The 19,205-nt window shown below is 55.6% G+C and overlaps 1 protein-coding gene across 1 annotated transcript in view; it reads right to left on the bottom strand.

Annotated features, from left to right (window-relative positions):
- The window catches only part of NTNG2 (netrin G2), a 79,615-nt gene that overhangs the window by 3,826 nt on the left and 56,584 nt on the right, over positions 1 to 19,205 (bottom strand). The window contains exons 4-5 of the mRNA XM_045288522.1: positions 9,680 to 9,852; positions 5,399 to 5,425 (exon numbers count right to left, since the gene is read on the bottom strand). Coding sequence (XP_045144457.1) covers positions 5,399 to 5,425; positions 9,680 to 9,852 — 200 coding nt within the window. The remainder of the gene's footprint in view (positions 1 to 5,398; positions 5,426 to 9,679; positions 9,853 to 19,205) is intronic.

The following is a 19,205-nucleotide window of genomic DNA, read 5'->3' as shown; positions in this document are numbered from 1 at the left end:
ACACACACACACACACACACACACACACAGGCCCCTTGTCTGAAGCAGCACTATCAGGGAGGGGCTCTGTCTACCATGGCCACCCAGAACAGGGTCCCAATCTACTGCAGAGGCAGCATCTACCCCACTGAAACCTGTGGTGGGCACACCAGGACCTTAGCCAGATGGAAGGGCCCCTCTAAGCCCAAGAATCTGCATATTTGCACAATCCTTTATTTCAGCAGCACTGGTTTGGGGCACCGTTTCACCCTCTGCGAAAGTGTGGTCCGCATTCCAGCTGAAGGTTGGCTGGGTCCTGTGTCCGGGCCCAGAGCCCTCTCTGCTGAAATCCCTGGCTAGTGACCACACAGGCATACGACGTATCCCCCACGTCCTCACACACAGCCCAAAGGGTCCACCCTGGGAGGTTTCCTGTCCGATGCCAGTAAGCCGATCCTGAACCCTGCTGGCCAGGTCCCTGCCCTCCCATCTGTTGCACGGTGGCACCCCAGTGACTGGGGCCACTACACGAGTCCACCCCTAAAGGCCACAGGGCTCCTCTCCAGGCCTGGCCGGAGGGCAGGAGAGCCGTGCTGTGAAGGCACACAGTGCTCTTTGCCAAATTTCAAAGGACAAACCCAGAGGGACAGCGGAGAAATCGGATTTTTCCGCTTCTTGAAGGGCTGACGCACAACGCTGGCTGGTGGGGAGAGAGAAAGAAAATCTACCAGCTAAAAAGTGTGGGAGACTTTCCAGCCGGGCGCCGGGAGCCTTCGGAGATCAAATTGACATTAATATGGTGTTCAATGAGGAGAGGAGGCTCTGCCCAAATTGACAAGGGCTTAATTAGAGCTGCAGTAAAACCCGCCCCAGAGGCATCTGCTTTTGAGTGGTTCTCACCCTGCCTGGGATTAGTGGTCCTTAGTGGCCCATTTCCCCGCCCTCCCCCTCCGGGCAAAGCAGGGCAGCCCCTGCCCTCCAGACAGCTTGGCATTGGCAGGAGAGGAGAGAGACCCATCTGGGCCACGAGTTCAAGGGCCCAGCTGGACGGTGGACGCTGGCTCAGGAGCCCAAAGCACCTGTTGGCAAGCACCAGGAGGCACCCAGGACCGTTAGGGTCTGCAAAGACACCAGTGGGCTCTCCAGTGTTCAGGCGTCTTAAAGAACGTTCCTGTGGGTGACAAGGCCAGATGGGGGCCTGTCTGTTCCTTTAGCACTGGGGACGCACCACCTCCAAGTGACTTCCCCATACACAGCCTGGGACAGTGGCCTTGTGGCGGCTGTGGAGAGCTGAGCAGGCAGGCCATGTCTAACCGCAGGGAGTCCTGAGTTCAAGTCTTGCTGTGTGCCTCCTGACCCTTGAGACTTTGAACATTGCCCCCACCCCTCTTAAAAAACAAAAGGAATCAGTTTCTTTGGGTATAAAGGGGCCCTGGTAGCAAATGAAGGAGCCCTACTGGCATCGGGGGCTAGGCGTCAGGCTGCGCACGGCAACGTGGAAGGTTCAAGCCCACCAGCTACTCTATGAGAGAGATGGAGCTGGCTGCTGCCCTACAGATTTACAATCTCAGAAACCCTATGACTGCTATGTGTGGAATCGACGTGCCAGAAGTGGGTTCGGTTTGGGGATCTGGTTGGTGGTAAAAGAGTGAAGTACTCAGTTGCTTACCCAAAGGTTGCCTGTTCGAATCCTCCCAGTGGCTCCACTGAGCAAAACCTGGCCATCTGCTTTCATAAAGATGACAGCCCTAGGAAACCCCGCAGGGGGCATTCTACTGTGTCACACGAGGTCCCCACCAGTCAAAGCTGACTCACGGGCACCCAACACCACCAAAAAGCAAAACCAAAGTGCAAACTTACTGCCATCCAGCCTATGTAGGGCTGTAGGGCCGGGCAGAACTGCCCTGGTGAGTTCCTGAGACTGTCCCTTCCGTGTGGGAGTAGAGGCCCACCTTTCTTCAGAGGAGCAGCTGGTGCTACGCCACCAGGGCTCCTTGCACCCAACACCACCCCCTAGCCACACACCAGGCACACCCACTCTGGACCTTGTCCTCAATGTGTGCGGTGCCAGCCTGTGGGAGCCGCTGCCCTCTTCTCACCATCGGGGCCTGGGGACAGCCTATCTCCTTTAGGTTCATCCTCTCTGGCCTCTGACTTTTCTCCTGGGTGCCCAGTGTGGCATCATCTGCCCTCTACCCCTCCCGCTGCTTCTGCCTGAGTCTCAGGGTCATTGCCCGTGTGATCAGGAAGCATGCACGCGAGAAGCTCTTTGCCTGCATACGTTCACTCTGGCCCTGATGGGAAGTACACCATTATTAACTCCCGGGATGCAGGGCCCACAGTGCATGCGCAGCTATTACAGGAGGAGGGGCTGGCTGCTTAGATGGGGCTGTGGGGGTCACTGGCCTGTGGGGGTCACTGGCAGTTGCGGTGGAACTCCTGCCCTCACCCCTCCCTCCACTCTCTGCTGCTCCGAGCCAGGCTCAGGACTGCTAAGCAGACCAAATTCAAAACCTTCATACCCACAGGATGTTGACGTACAGCGCCACAGGACAGGGCAGAACTGCCCCTGTGGGTTTCCTAGACTAACTCTTTATGGGAGTAAAGAGCCTCATCTTTCTCTCTTGGGGCAGCTGGTGGATTTGAACTTTGGACTTTTCTGTTAGATGACAACGTTCTCCTTCCTAAATGTTAGCTAGTCCAGCCTGTGGGAGGGGCTGCCTTCTCGTCACCTGGGGGCCCAGGCCATCTTACCTCCTCCAGCTTCATCTCTCTGGCCTGCGACTTGCCCAGAGCATCCAGCATTGCTTCGTGCCGCCCCCTCTCCCCTTCGCCCCCGTCAAGAGCTACTGCACAGACTGAACCAAGGCTGCCCCAGCTGTGTGTCACACCCAGAGAATGCGTCTGGCTCCTGGAGAGGGGTCCCTCTTTGAAGGTAGACAGCACCCACGGTGACAATTTTTGCTCCCTGTCTGCCCACCACAGGCTCAACAAAAGCATAAGTCACAGGTGACCTGGGACATCCTATGCCCGAGCTTCCCAGAGTGACACTACCCTCCACCCCAAGGAGGTTTCCTGGGCAACAGGTTACCCTCCAATCTGCTGGCCAGCCCCGGCCTCTTGCCAAGCTTCTTGGAGGAGGGAGGGAAACAGGAAGAAAGAGCTACAGTGTGGTGCTCCCCTCAGTGGGCAGAGAGGAAGGGTGGGGGGGCAGCAGGATTGGGTGTCTCTTTCCAGCTGGGGACAGGAAGGACTCTCCTTGGCCACCATCATCCTGGTCCCCTCTGGAGAGCATGAGTCCTTTCAGACTCTTGGCACCTGCGGTGAGAGCCCCAGGTGAGACCAGGTGGGACAGCAGGGCCAGGTCACCACAGCAGCCCAGGTCTCTGATATACAAATCCTGCCCATGGAGGAGAATTATAGGGTAGGGGTCTCCAGGCTGCAGAGTGCTGGGAGAGGGCTGCCGGGTTAGCAGAGACAGGAGTCTGTCCCTAACCCATATGCTCAGTCCCCCAAACCACCTTCTAAGATACCCAGCCCCACAGTGCCGAGGAGCTTCGGGCAGAGTAGGTGGTGGGAGACCAGGGGTGTCACACTGAGGTAGGGACACCTGAGGAAAGGCCCTGAAGGTGGCCGGATTTCAGTGTGGCCTCCCTGCCGCCCATGCCCTCCCCCACAGACCTTCGTGCCCAACTGGTCCACTGTCTCAAGGCCCTCCTAAACAGTGCCTGACAGGGGGCAGGGGGAGAAGCAATTGGCAGCTTGAAGGGATCTTTGAATCATTGGCTGGGGCCTGAGGAGAGGTTGGCCCAAGTCCCTGCATCTCTAGGGTTCTAGCATTCTCTATGTCTAAGAGGCAAGCCTGCGCCCTGTGGCTGAGAGGTTGGCAGCTATAAGGAGCAGGGGGCAGCAGGTCACTGGCACCCACCTGTGGGCTGTGGGGTGCTGGGGGCCATGGGGATCCAGGTAGTGGACGTGGAAGGGACAGGAATGGTAAGGCCTGCCCTCATGGCTACAGTGGCTGCAGGGACTTTGGGGACAGGGCTTTTCCGGGGCTTGCCAACGCCTGGTGAGAGATGAGAAAAGCAGGGGCAGGTGGAGAGACCACAGAGAGAGAAGCAACTAACATCGGGCCTCATGGCCACGTGGCCCCTGGGACATCCAGTTTTCCCCCTGGCCTCTTCTCTGCCCAGTGGCATCCCAGCAGGGGGGCAGTGTGTGTGTGTGTGTGTGTGTGTGTGTGTGTGTGTGTGTGCTGGATGGGGTGTGACCCCAAGAACCCTGGAGGGTGGTGGTGCCCCTTGGTGGCATCTATGAGGTTTCTGGGAGGATGCTGATTCCTTCCTGCAGGGCAAGTGAGAGACGCAAACGGGACAGTATGAGCATCCCAGGAGCCCTGCTGGTACAGTGGTTAAGCACTCAGCTGCTGAGAGGCTGGTGAGTTGAACCCATCAGCCTCTCTGTAGGAGAAAGACGTGGCAGTCTGTCTGTCTCTACAAAGACGTACAGCCTTGGAAACCCTATGAGGCTGTTCTACGTGTCCTATAAGGTCACTATGAGCCCCAGTTGACTTGACTGTGATGGGTTATGAGGTTTTTAGAGTCCCTAGGTGATGCACACAGTTAATACCTTCGCCAAGGGTGGAGAGTCAAGTCTACCCCAAGGGGCTGCCGCAGAAGGGCCTGGCGATCTCCTTCCGAAAAACCAGCCCTTGAACCACTGGGGGCACTGCTCTGCGGCTCCACACCACAGGCTCCCCAGGAGTCAGAGGCAATGAGAGAGCCAGAGGCTTGATGAGCATCCTGTTACCGTGGTGCCTGGTGCCAGGGGCCACTGTGCCAGGTTGCCCAGACACCACCCTCCCTTCACCTGGCCTTCACATGCCCCCTTCCTGCACTTGCGTGCCCCTGGGGCTGAGATGACTCCGCGACTAAACCACAGGGACGGCTGGCTGCCCCGGCCTCACCATGGCCACGCCTGGCTGCAGCAGGGGCTGGCTAGGGGCGGTGGATCCCACAGTCAGAGTGAAAGGTGTGGGGAGACCTGTCACCTCTCACCCACCCCCCCCAACTCTCCTTCCCACTCTTGCCTGGCAGGAGAGAGGCTCTCCCTGGTCTGGGAGATGGAAGAGGGTGGGGGTAAGCAGAAAGGAGTTCACCAGGAGATGGAGGGGCTGCGCACACAGTCCCGCAAGCACTAATGAAGTTCCAGGGAGGGGAGAGGCCGAGGAGGCAGGCTGCAGGGCTGGGTCGGGGTGGGGGTGGAGGGGGTGAGAGCAGAGAAGCAAATGGGGCGCAATTAGAGGCAGAAGCAGAGCGGTGCTCAGGCCCAGAGGGGACATCAAGGCCCCGCTCTCCCCCGACATGCAGTGAGGCTCCGGTCGCTGCCTCCCAGGAGCCTTCCCCGGGCATGTACTTACTGCCAAAGGCGGAGCCCACAGCGGCACCTGCGGGAGAGAGAACAGGGACACAGGCTGCTGTCAACCTGGAGGAAGGAGGCCCTCCCCCCTCCAAGGTCACACGTGCCCACCCACAGATGCTAACTGTGGTGAGGGTCTCGGAGCCCCTTGGTGGAAAGGCTTAGGCTGGGGGTCCCCATTCAGTCGCATCAGCGCCCTGAGTAGGAGGAGCTGTCATTAACCCCATTCAGCAGTTGAAGAAACTGAGTCTGGGAGCCACGACGTACCCCGTGGGACCCGCTGACGAGTACCACACATTGCTGGGAGCTTCACGGGCACCCCTCTTATTCAAGCCTAGATGCCGGGGCCTGCAGTGCAAGAGAAGGGGGCTGGGTGGGCGAGGGCCGGCGTTCCGTCCCTGTCCCCGTCCAGGGCTGGCTGGCTGAGCTCGGATGGATTTACTACAGAGGAGCCCACATGTGTGTTCCCATCTGGGGACGCGCAGGTATGGCCCAATCCCTTAATCAAGCAGTGCTGTCACAACTACCTTGTGTTAAATGCTTTCTGTGTGCCAGGCAGGGGGCTCTGGTGGCACAGAGATGCAGTGATCGGCTCCCAACCAGAAGGCAGTTGGAATGCCCCCTGCCCCCCGGAAGTGCTCAGGGAAGTTCCACTCTGTGGATGAGGAGTGGGCACCGACTCAGAGGAGTGGGCACCCACTTGGTGGTGTGGGCTGTGCCAGGCAGCAAATGGTGATGTCTGACTGCTTAGGGGAGGGCCTCTTGAAGCCACCCCGGCTTGAAGGTGACCTGCTTCCCAAGGGTGGCATCCTTGAAAGCCCCAGGGAGCAGTCCCACTGGGCATGTGCCTGGCTGGAATCTGGCGGGGCGGACAGGTCTGCTTGGGCAGCTAGGAGGCGATGGGCTGGGCTTGGCATTTGGTGTGCTCCAGGCATAGAGTTCAGCACTCTCCTTCTATGCGCCCCTGGGCCCTCACTGCGACCCCACAGGGGCATATCACTATGATCCGGGCTCAGGAGACAAAATGACTTGTTCAAGGTCACAGCACACTCGGCTTCCTTCCGCCAAATCACACCGTCCCCCTCCGAGCCTCAGGAAATGGGAAGAGCTGGGAGTGATAGAGAGAAAGGGGAGTGTGTGTGTGTGTGTGTGTGTGTGTGTGTGTGTGTGTGTGTGGTCGGGTACAAGCCTGGCTCACCAGGGGAAGAAGTATCATGGTCACAAAGGGAGGGTCCATTGTCGTTCTCCGGAAATGACAAGAATCAAGACACCTCCCAGACACCAGGGAGGTCTTCCTGGGGTGGGCATGTGGGGCCTCCTGGGAGAGCTGAGGCTGTACCCTGGTTGGATGGTCCAGGACAAGCAGGGTGGACAAGCCACTGGACACACATCTATTCACTCACAGAGAGTGCAACCTTGGACCTGGGGTGAATGCCCCCTGCCCCCCAGGGGCACCAAGGAAGGACCAGGTGAGGACCTGGGGGTGTGGAGCATGCTCAGGTAGGAAGAGGCAGGAGGCCGGGGCAGGGGCACGGAGGAGAGGCGGTATCAGGAAAGGCACCTGGAAGCGGAGCCCAGGACGGAGCAGGAAGCAGCAAGGGCCAGGGGAGGGTCCTGAGGGAGTGCTCTTGCTTCAAGCCACAGGAATCACGTGGGAGTGGGGGGACCCAGTCCGGAGATACCAGGAGGGGGTGGGGCATCCAGAAGGGTTCAAGTCTGGGATGGGTGGGAGGCGGGAACCTATTGGAGGGGGTCTTGTACATATCGTTGGGAAGGGGCTTGAGGGCAGTGCAGGTGGAGAGAGCTGTGGTCTTGAAGCAGGTGAGTAGCAGGAGGAGGAAGGGAGAGGAGGGGAAGGGGCATGATTGCAGGCTGAGATGAGCTTCGGAGGAGACACAGAGGGCAGAGGTGGGGGTGGAGGGCTGTCTTGGGCTCAGGAGACAGATGAGCTCATCAGGTGGGTGAAGGTAGGTCAGGAAGGAGGGGGCTGCCGTCCAGGATGACCCCTAGACTGCAGCTTGGCTCCTGGGTGTGGGTGCCACTTACAGACGTGGGCATATGAGGGAATGTTGGGTGAGGGCAAGGCTTGCTTCATCCGGTGTTTCTTGGGGCTGTTTTCTCCAGGATTTCTGACACTGCTTGTCCCGGGAAAGCTGAGGACAAATAACACCTTCCAGAACATTCCAAGAGAAACTCCTGGTTCACTGGCTACCTCCAGGAATTTCTCTACTGTGGATTGAACCCTGTCTCCCAAAATGCATGTGGAAGTTCAACCCCCTGGTACCTGTGCTTTGCAAACAGTCTTGGAAGATGCTATGAGTTAGTTAACATGAGGTCATGCAGGAGGAGGCTGGGTCCTCATCCAATCGGAGTCTCTCCTCTTGGCATATAAAGAGAAAGTGGCCGAGGAATGCCAAGAGATGCCTCCCGGAAAGAGAGGGTCAGGGAAAACAAGGAAGCTCCCCAAGGAGAGGGGTTGATTCAGCGGTTGTGACAAAGGGTTCACTCAGCCAGCAAGACTGGAGGGATGGCGCAGGGCCAGCCAGTGCTATGGTCACATGACCCGCAGTTGGAAGACACCAGGAAGGACCTTTCCCTAGAATGGACTGAGGGAGCAGGGCCCTGCCGGCACCCTGGATTTGGATCCCCCGGCACCAGCACTATGAGACAATCAATCAATGTCTGTCCTTTGAGGCCACCCAGGTTGAGGTCTGTAGTTATAGTTGTCACAGGACATTCATACCCCCTTCCCAAACAAGGACGGTCCCACTTCCCCTGCTGGGAGGACGGAGGAGAGGACTTGGGGTCTAAACCCCCTGTCTGCCCATCACTGGTCAGAAGGGGGGATGACCTCCAGCCTGGAGCGGGCAGTGGCCCTCCTGAGTGCCAGGCCAGCGTGGGAGTTGGGCTGACAGGAGACCTTGGTGCATCCTCTCAGGAGAAGACAGAGCTGGAGGTGCTGCAGAGAAAGGGGAGGGGCTGGGGGGGCAGAGGTGAGAGGAGGGCCCCCTGTGGGCAGAAGCCAAGGGCAAGGTCAGGAGTCAGAGGTCGGAGGGGAAGCCACAGAAGGCTGCAGAGCAACAAAGACACAGGGCAGAGCCGGGAGGGTGGGTGGGGGGTGGAGAGGGGAGGCAGCTGTCAGCACCCAGGGCCCTGCTGCGTCTCTGAAGACCGTGAGTGCCCGTAGGGCCTGACCAGGCACCCCTTTCAAAGGCCTGTCCCCACAGCCATCAGGCGCAGGCACCGCACACCTGTCACGGCCCGCCATGTTACTTTCAGCTTGGATCAGCCGACATCACACACATTCCCCACCTGTGGAAGGGGCGGCTGCGGTCGGCGGACCCATGCCGGCAGGGGGACTGGCTGCCCTGACCCTGGCGTCAGACCCCATGACTTGCCGGGTGGCCACTGAAGCACCGGGGCCTCAGTCGGATGGCCTGGAGAGTGGGGTGACAAGAACTGGGCCTCAAGGCCAGTGGTGCAGGCTGGTGGGCAGGCAGCATTGGAGCAAGCCCACGCGTGAGCGGGTGGGGAGAGCTCCGTCGGAGGGCCAGCCGGGGCACCTGACTTTGATCAAACGGCGGTCTTGAGTGGGGGCTTGCGGGCAAGCAGAAAGAGGGTGTGTGGAGAACCTGAGCTGGTGGGAGGAGGGGGCCCTACGAACCCAACATCAGGATCGTTCCCTATAAGCACCTGACATACGCAAACTCACTGGCTCATAGAGACCCTATAGGACAGCGTAGAACTGCTCCCGTGGCTTCCAAGACGATAACGGTTTCCGGGAGTAGAAAATCCCATCTTTCTCCCTAGGAGCAGCTGGTGGTTTCAAACTGCCAACCTTTCGGATTGCAGCCCAGCACGTAACCACTGAGCCGCCAGGGCTCTGTCAGCACCCCATAGATGTTCATCATTCAGCCTAGCATGGGGGCATCCACCAGCCTCACTCCCCAACATTCTGGAGACCTGCTTCCCAGCCTTCCGGGTCCAGGTAGGAATGGACAGCTGGGAAGCCACTGACTGAGTGGACACAGCTGGATTCCCCAGGCAGGGCAGAAGGGACGGTGATGGAAAGCCATATAACAGCGATGTGCACATCTGTGTCTATGTCTCTCTCAGTGTCTCTGTATGTGTGTGTCTGTGTGTATGCATGTGAGGTATATGTGTGTGTGAGAGAGAGAGAGAGAGAGAGAGCGCGAGCAAGCCCTGGCTCTGGAGCTTGAAGGGCTGGGGAGGCCACACCATCTGGTGGCCTGCTCTTGGCAGCCACTGCACTGGTACCTACACGCATTGGGTGAGCCGTGGGGCAGCGGCAGGTAGGAGCCTGCCCGCCAGGAGCGCGTGCGGAAGTTCTTCTTGCACTTGCCACAGTCCGGGCCGGTGGTGTTGTGCTCACACTCGCACTGCAGGCTGCCCTCCCGAACAGAGCACAGGTTGGCGTGCAGGTTACACTTGCACCTGGGGGGGGGCGGGCACAGAGGGAGGAGAGACGTCAGTGAGTGGTAGGCAGGCCACCCTGGCCCCCAGATGGGCTCAGAGGGTGCTGGATCTGGCCTGGAAGAGATCCCAGAGGCCCTTGGGCCTACCTGCCCTGACATTCCTTCCAGTTGAGAAATCCTCAATTCCTTCTCCTTTGTGGGAACACTAGCCCCCAAAACCCCAGAGTCCCTTTCCCGGTGTGAAAGCTGCCGGGGACTCTGCTGTTTGTCCACACTCCCCATAGATGGTGGCTTCAAGGAGTCCTGTCCTTCAATTGGGGGGGCCTTTGAGCTGTCCTTGTCCCACTCTTATTCTTAGTCACCCAGAATCTGATAGCCTTAGCCATGATTGAGGTGGGTCGAGAGGTACCAAGAGGTGCCCACCTGCCTCTCACTGCGCAGACGTTGGCCTGGCTAAGGATGGGGGCTGCCCTTCAGCCTGAGGCTCAGGTCCCTGGCCTTGAGAGCAGACAGAGGGAAGTCCCGACTCCCAAGGCGCTGTCAACTCACCCATGCATGCGTTATTCATTCATTCTTTCAAATATTCATAGGCAACTCATTATGCTGAAAACTGGTAAATAAAGGGAAAGAATCAGCCCGACATCAAGTGCACCTCACGGTAACCCCAAAAAGTGAACGAGGAGAGGTTCCTTTGTATTGAAGCATTCCAGCCATCAGAGGAAGATGGCAGGACCCAACGAGATGCTCAGGGAAAGAGATCCTCCGAGCGGGGGTGGAGGGGGGGGGGCTGACGGACCCCATGTCCCACCGGCAAAGAAGATGGTGCAGGCTGCTGTCCAGGGCTGGCTCTGAGTCAGAGCTGACCTGAGAGTAACTCACCACAACCAGAAGCCATGGCCCAGGCCTCGGGCCTCCGGGGACACCGCCCACACCTGCCGCAAAGCAGCCTTGCCCCAGCCAATGGACCCCGAGTCAATGACGCCTTCTGTTCCAACCACCAGTGGACAAGAAACCCAGAGGGACACAGTAACCCCACCGTGGGGGTGCGGCCAGCAAGGCCCAGCCTGAGGAACATGCTCCAGAAGATGCGGCCCAGTTTCTTCAACAGATGAATTTCAAGAGCAAGAAGGAACCAAAGAAAGTCCTCGGAGCATGCGCATACCTGTCTGGGGTGTGGAGGGGGACCTGAGTGATGAGGAGCCTCAAAGTGCATCAACGAGCTGGCGTATGTGTCCCTTCTATGGATCTTGATTCAAACACACTCACCCAATGGAAATGGCATGTATCTGACCATCGACAACGTGCACCCCTGTCTGTAGTTGATCATATGTCACCAAGGCTTCCGAGGCGTGCTGGCGGGGGTGTGGTGATGTTTGGACGTCCTTCAAGGGGCAATGATGGGTGCGTTCTTCGACGGCATGAAACAGGAAAGGGGCCTGGGTCGAGATGCAGAGGAAGCAGGCAGGGCCGGGAGCTGGTCGCTGCCACGGTCAGGTAGCGGGGACCAGGCGGTTGGGGAGAGCAGATTCTCTCTGCTTTTGTATGCAGGTTGGAAACGCTCCATGATGAAACGTTAAAGAGAGCGGAAGAGTGTGCTCTATATTCCAACAAGGGAGGCATTCCAAGAGATGTCAATATTTGTGAAGAGCCAATTGCAGAATAACGTTGTTCAGGAGGATCCTGTTTTTATTCAAATATGCAAAGAAAACTACTTCATATGCACCAGGCTCTGACCAGGGAGCAGTGAGTCTCAGGAGAACAAGTCTGAGGAGTCCCTGCTCTGATGGACCACAGGGTCTAACAGGTAGACAGTAAAATGATCAGTGTGGGAGGGGAGGAGAGGGGAAGGGAGGGGAGAAGACAATAGGTGAATCACAGGGGTGTTGGGGACGGTGACACTGTTCTACATGATTCAGGACACCCTGCACCCACAGTACAACACAAAGACTGAGCATGATGGTAAACTGTCCACCAAACCCAAGCCAGCCGCTGTCCAGTCAGGGCCGAGGAGAGCTGTATTCCAGAGGGCTTCCGAGGCGTCCCTTTTAGGAAGCAGGTCACCAGGCCTTTCTTCCGAGGTACATCTGGTGAGTTTGACTCATCAACCTGTTGGCTAGGAGCCGAGCGCTTCACTATTTACAGCCAACTCTGCTTTTTATTCATAATTATGTATCAATAGTGCTCATTAATGGGACAAGTGCAAGATGCTAATGAAATGGGACACGAAGGTGGGGGAAGAGGAGGACGCAGGGGAGTGCTCCACTTTCCAGGTGATTTTCTGCAAACCTCACACCACTCTAACAGATAAAGCGGGGGGCAGGAGCATTCAAGTTGGTTGTGATGATATATCTAGAAGCACTTTGACTTTGAAAGTGTATGGTATGTGAATATTGCATCAAGAAGACTATTAAAAAGAAAAAAGAAAAGAAACTAAATTTGACCTCTGGTTACCATGGGAGGTTTGCTTGGGGGACATTTGGTTTATGTTAATGGTGATAGAACAATTATGATAATGTTTGTACAACCCAAAGAGTCTAATCAATGGCACTGAATTATAGAGTAGAAGTTGTTGAATTGGTGAATGTTTTGTTTTGTATATTTTTGCCAAAATGAAAAAAAAATTAAATGAATAGCCACGAGTATGGGGAAGAAGAAAACGTTCTGAAATTGATTGTGGTAAAGACGGTCCAATGCTTCTTGATACGGTTGAATGATTGAATTGTATGATATGTGGATGAAGTGCCAATAAACTGTTTATGAAAAAAAATAAAACAGGTTGATTTAAAAACACAAATCTTGAATTAACTTCAATTGTTAGAAGTGCTCACATGCTATAAGAAAGAGGGTCTTAACATAGTCTAGGGGGTGAATGCCAGGCTTCCAGAAAGAATGGAGTTTTAAACCAAGACCTGAAGGATGGAACCTTCTGGAAAGAGGCAAGAGCATGAGGGGAGACCCTGGGGCCAGGAGGAGCCCCGCCTGTGAGGCTGGAAGGTGTCCCTGGAGGTAGGAGCGGGCTGGGTCATGACACAGAGGCTGGTTTCACTCGGTCAGGGGTTGAAAGCCATCGGACGCTCTGAAGGGCCTGCTCTGGTCAATGGCTTGATAAAGACCTTTCGGCTGGGTGGTCAGTTTTCGCGGTGTGTTTGAATCCAGATTTGGGTTGGAATTTGCTCGATGGCAGTGAGTTCTTTAGCTTGGGCTGCTCCGTGGAGAATGGTTTCTCTGGGGGGACAAGAGTCCAGGTAGGGAGACCAGCGAGAAGGCCCTGCCCTGGCAGGTGACAGAAGATGGTGATCAGGACTTGGGTGGAGCCGCCGACTGCCCATCAGCCTCCCATCAGCTCAAAGGTGGCTTTCTGAATGTTTAATCATCTCTTCCTCTGCCTTCAGACCCCACCGCTGCCCCGGGGCCGAGTGACACTCACCACTGTCCCAAGTCATGCTCCTCAAATCCTCGCGGTGTTTTCCCTCAGCCTCTGCTAACCCACCCAATGCATATTTAACTTCCAACATCTTCCCGGTCCCCATAAATCAGGCCTGTCAGACTCTTTGTCTTGGCTCTTGCTGCCCCCTCCCCCTGTCGTTTGTCTCCATCTGGCTGGGGACGAGGGCTCCTCTGTGGGGTCCGCCCTCCGAGTCAAGGATGCTGAGCTGGGAGCCGACTGCTTGTCTCAAGCTGCTGATGAGCCGGGTCCGCCGCAAGCCTCACAGATTGGTGCTAACTCACCGGCCTCCTGGCCTGCCTCCCCACTTGCCCCCAACCCCCAGTCTTCCTTCTGCCCTCCCTTATACCCAGCAGAATGTAGAAGGAAATTAAGCGGCATACACACAATGGAATTGTATAAAGATTTTAAATATCTGGGTTTCAAAGCCCATCTCGAGCCACAAAGAACGTTCCCAAGACCTGAGAACGGTCACACTTCCCAGGTGCTGACTGTGCCCAGCAGGAATCTCATCTGGTTCACTAGTGACCACGAGAGGTGGGCTCTTGCCACCATGTTACAGCAAGGAAAGGGAGGTTCAGAGCCTAGGGTCACAGGGCTGCTTAATAAATGTCACTGGAAGTAGATCTCAGAGCTGACTCCAGAGCCCAAGAAGTTAACATGGGCTGGCTTAGTGGTTATGCTTTAGGCTGTTCACCGCAAAGCTAGCAGTTCGAAACCACCAGCCAGCTCCTCAGGAGAAAGATGAGGCTTTCTACTCCCCTAAAGTGTTATAGCTTCAAAACCCCATAGGGGCAGTTCTACCTTGTCCTATAGGGTTGCTATGAGTCAGTATTGACTCAATAGCAGTGTTTTATAGCTGATTGCAAAAAAGCAGGGCATGAAATTGTATGTATTGTAGCTTCTAATGATGCTTAAATTAGACATATCCATACCCCAACTATCCAGAGTCAAAGACAAAAACACCCTTTAGGTTGACAGGTCTCATGCTCACCAACAACCGCCCCCACATATACCTGCACATTACAAATGCCTCATGAATGTTCACGATTAGGTGCATCCCATGCCCTGCTCCTGACCCATACCTGCTCCAGTCACCATGCACATCAGGATCTTAAAGGCTCTGGTAAGTCCTGCAGTGAGACCTGTCTGACCTTGTCCAACAAAAGTCTGTTGGCAAAATGCACCTGACCTTAGAAGGCTTTCCTTTAGAATTCTTACCTAACATCCCACTAGGGAGGAACACCCCACACACCCCTCCCCTGGAACCAGACATGTACTCCACGCCGCTGGCCTGAGGAAGGGGTATTTTTAGATACCGGCTACTTAGAGAAGAGATTGCCATCTCAACTTTGGGTGATAACTTTGACCTTGGCTTGTTAAAAATGCATAAAAGACCAGCTGAATTTGAGAAGCAGGCTGTAATAATGATAGCGTGGACAAGCCTGGCGGCACAGGTGGGGAAAAGCCAGCCCAAGGTCGTGTGCTTGCTTGGCTACTCCTGACCCAAATGCACACGTCTGTCCCCAGCACAGGCTCAGCCCAGGGCCCCTCCTGACCAGCTCTGTCTCCCAGAGGAGCATGGGAGGATGGCCTGACCTCTCCCGGACCCTGGCTCTGCCCTGGGATGAGTATGGCGCCTTTGCTACCAGGCTGCTCTAGCTGCCAGGGCCCATGAGGAGCTTATGGGATGTGGGGGAAGCCAAGGCTCCGGCTGGTGTCAGGACAGATGGGCGCTTCTTAGTCTTTCAAACATGTGCAGATAGCTCTAAGAGATGCTGTGCGCGCGTGCCTACCTGCATGCGTGTGTGCCTGCGTATGGGAGAGAGAGAGAGGAAGGCTGTGTGGCCAGGGGGTTTGTGTATGATCTTGACCTCTCTGGGTCCCTGTGCCCCCTCCCGACCCCCCTGTCTTTGTATCTCTCTTTCTCTGTGTGAGTATCTGTTGTCTCAGAGAGTCCTGCAGACTCAAACTTGTGGAGGGTACAGGCATAATCAGGGGAGTTTTTACAGCCAAGGAAGACGTCCCCGGAGGCCAGGTCTGTTCATAGTCCAGGCTCTACCCAGCACCCCTCTCTGCCCCTGGCTGCATAGTGTCTTCCCCACGACTCAGGAGCTCTGGCCCTCTGCAGCTGGCCTGCTGGACCCAAGAACGAGGCTTTCCTGGGAGAAGGAGCCTAGATGGAGAGCACCCAGTCTGTGGACCCAAAGTAGCGGAGCTGGGGCCCCTCCAGTCATTTGGGGGGCTAGTGCAGGCCTGTGCTGGGGGCGGGGCTCCTCACTTTCTTTTCTCCAGGTAGGCGAGACATTGGGAAGGTGGGGAGGGGCTGCGGGGCCTGTGCTGCATCTCTGGGTGTTGATCCCCTTGTCTCTAACAGCACAAGGGTCCTAGGGGGCTCCACTCTGTGTCCTTGACTCGGGGGTGGGTGTTCTACCAACATGTCAACACCTTACTACATCCTAACACAGCGGTTCTCAACCTTCCTAATGCCGTGGCCCTTTAATACAGTTCCTCATGCTGTGGGGACCCCCAACCATACAATTATTTTCATTGTTACTTCATAGCTGTCATTTTGCTACTGTTATGAATTGGCTGACCCCTGTGAAACGGGCGTTCGACCCCCAAAGGGGTCGAGACCCACAGGTTGAGAACCACTGTCCTAACAACAGCCCCAAGAGGCAGACTCAACATCACCCCTTGTCAAGAACCCAAACCCACCACCATCGAGTTGATGCCGACTCCCGGCGATGCTATAGGCCAGGGCAGTGCTGCCCCCATGGGTTTCTGAGACTGCAACTCTGGTAGAAAGCCCCGTCTTGCTCCCGAGGAGAGCTGGGGGTTTCAAACTGCTGACCTTGCAGATTGAAGCCCAGCTCATAACCACTGCGCTGCCAGGGCTCACTGCTCATCGGTGCAAGAGCCACACAACAACACAGCAGAGGTATTGAATACAAGCCATCTGGTTTCAAGCTCTTCACGGCGAGGCTGGTTGAGGAAATGGGCACCAGCAAGGCTGCTTCCCTGGCCATGGTCACACAGTTATTATAAGCCGAGGGCCACACGCCTTTGCCAAGACCAGAAGGCCCCGTTCTGCCTGCCACCCCCACTGGCATTGCCTTGGCCCAGGCCATCAACACCTCACAGGTGCTCAGGTTCCTGCAGGAGACCCTGGCCTGGCTGGTCCCCTAGGCTCCAACCCTGCCCTGTTACAGCCCACTCTCCACTGGGCAACTGAGCAGACAGTGATGTTTCGGAGCTCACAGCCCTTCCATGGTCCCCAGGGAACCCAGGAAAGAGAACAAACTTCTCTTCAGGCATGGAGGACCCCGCAGACCTGGCCTGACGACTCTCCCTTACAGCTTGCCCTTGTCACACTGAGCGGCTCCTGCTGTCCGGCTTCTGTCCTGATCCATCTTGCCTCCAGGTCTTTGCACATGCCGTTCCCTCGACCTGGAATCCACTGCCAGGCTCTGGCTCCTTCTCATACGACGACGAACATTTATGGTCAGTATCAGGTTCAAAGTCGAGCTTCACTTCTGCAATGAGGCTTTTCTGGGCCCCTATGTACACTCAGGCCCTGCTACCGACTCTCTGCTTGTAGATTCATCATGACTAACACTGCCTCCCCAAATGGGGAGATGCACCCGCAAACTGCAGCTGGTTTAATAGTTACTCTTTAGTCTAGAAAGGATGCACTTTGGACATGTGGTCAGGAGAGATCAGTCCCGGGGGAAGGACATCATGCTTGGTACAGTGGAGGGGCAGTGACAGAGAGGAGGGCCCTCCAGGAGGTGGGTTGACACAGTGGCTGCAACCATGGGCTCAGGCAGAGGAACAATGGGGAGACGGTGCATAGGGGCGCCGTGCGTCAGAATCTATGGTATGGCACCTAGCAACAACAACAGCCACATTTAGGACAGACTTCACAATATTAAAAAAAGTGACAAGCTCACCAACCCTGGAATTTGGAAAATAGTATTGGGTAGGTGATGCTAAATTTTAAAAGTACTCACATGGAGTAAAAGGCACAAAAAAACAAACAAACGACATAAGAAAATAAATAAACATAATGTGACAGCCGTGTGCAAAAGAATAACGTTCAGCTGTTACCTTACAGCATACAAGGGAGCCCGAGGTCTAAATCCCAGAGCTCAAAGAGAAAACTCTTGGGAGAAACCCTGGGCATGGATTTTCATAACCTTGGACTAGGCAATGGTTTCTTAGATAAGACATCCAAAAATGAGGCTGAGAGGAAAAAGAGATAAATTGGACAGCATCAAATTGAACTCCATTCGTGCTTCCGAGCACATCACCCAGAAAGGGAGGGCACGATCTGCAGACCGGGGGCGTCTTCCCAACCACGCACCTGATAAAGGAGTTGTGCGTAGGATACGTAAAGAAATCTGGTAACTCGGTAACAACAGGATGAATAATCCAATTAAAACGTGGGCCAAGGCTCTGACTGGATATTTCCCCGAAGAAGAAGGTGCTCCACAGAATTAGTCGTCAGAGAAACACACATGCAGACCACAGCAGGCTGCCGCTTCATGCTCCCTAAGAGGGTCATTATCAGAGCTGGATGTAGCACGTGGCGACAAGGCCGTGGAGGAATCAGAAGCATCACACACATGGCCCTTCTCACCACCATTGAGTCAATTCTGACACTTAACAGCCCTGTACGACAGAGGACAACTGCCCAGGGGTTCCCAGACTCGGAATCGTTACCACAGTAGCAAGCCTCCCCATCCTTCTGCAGAGCGGCTGGCGGTTTGGGACTGCCGACCTGGTGGTTCGTGGCCTGCACTACTCTTAGGAATGTAAAATGGTACAGCCAATTTGGAAAACGACCTGGCAAGTCCTCTGGTGGAACACAGAGCTGCGACATGGCCTGGCGATTCCTTTCCTAGCTAAATGCAAACGTATGTCCACCTGAGAATTCGTACACAAATGTCCACAATGGTCAAAACGCAGAAATGACCCAACGAGCCATCAGCTGCTAAACCAAATGTGGTTTATCCACACAATGGAATATTACTCAGCCAGGAAAAATGAGTCAAGTACTGATCCATGTCACAGCATGGACCAACCTTGAAGACATTGTCGTACCTGAGAAATCTTTCACAAAAGGCCACACACGGTGACTCCGATGATGTGAACTGCCCAGAATAGGCCAATCTAAAGAACCAGAAACTGGGGCTGGAAGTGGAACCATCGAGGGATTGTGGCCGAGAGCTAAGCGGTGTGAAGCCTCTTTTGGGGGCAATAGAGCTGCTCCGAGATCATTGGTGGTGATGGTTATAGAATTAGCAGAACAAGAGTCATTGAATGACCAGTATGGGATGTGGATTCCATCTTAATAAAGCTGTTACCAAAAACAACCAAACAGATGAAGAATGGATCTGGGAGGGCAGTGAAGGGTTTGTCTGGATGATTAAAGGCTGGGGACCTGGGCTTTGTGGGATTATCTCTCCGACAGACTGCCAGAGATCTGCGTTACTGTTAATAACAACCCCTCACCAAAACCCCAAACCAAGCTCACTGCGACCCCACAGGACAGAGAACCGCCACGGTGAGCCTCTGAGACGGTCACTCTTTACAGGAGTAGAAAGCCCCCTCTTTCTCCTGCTGAGGGGCTGGTGGTTCCAGCTGTTGACCAGTTAGCCGTTGCAGGCAGTAGTGCAATGCTGAACCGCACAGGGTCCCTTAAAGAAAGACCCCTGGGTACATCGGAGCTGACGCTGTGCGCTCACATTGCAAGGCACCATCCCGAGCGAGGGGTGCGCAGCAGTGAACCCAGGTCCACAGCGTCCCAGTGGACAACACGCCCTTCTCATCTCCACTGTCCAGGCGAGGAAACTGAAGTATGTTGAGGGACGTAGGCCCGGGGCATCCCAGCCGCCAAGGGGCAGAGCCTGGATTTGAGCCAA

This window comes from Echinops telfairi, unplaced genomic scaffold, assembly GCF_000313985.2.
Source record: "Echinops telfairi isolate 266 unplaced genomic scaffold, ASM31398v2 ScPeMD7_22;HRSCAF=79, whole genome shotgun sequence".
NCBI lineage: Eukaryota > Metazoa > Chordata > Mammalia > Afrosoricida > Tenrecidae > Echinops > Echinops telfairi.
The sequence above is the reverse complement of the archived record's forward strand: the minus strand, read 5'-3'. Positions and strand labels throughout refer to the sequence as shown.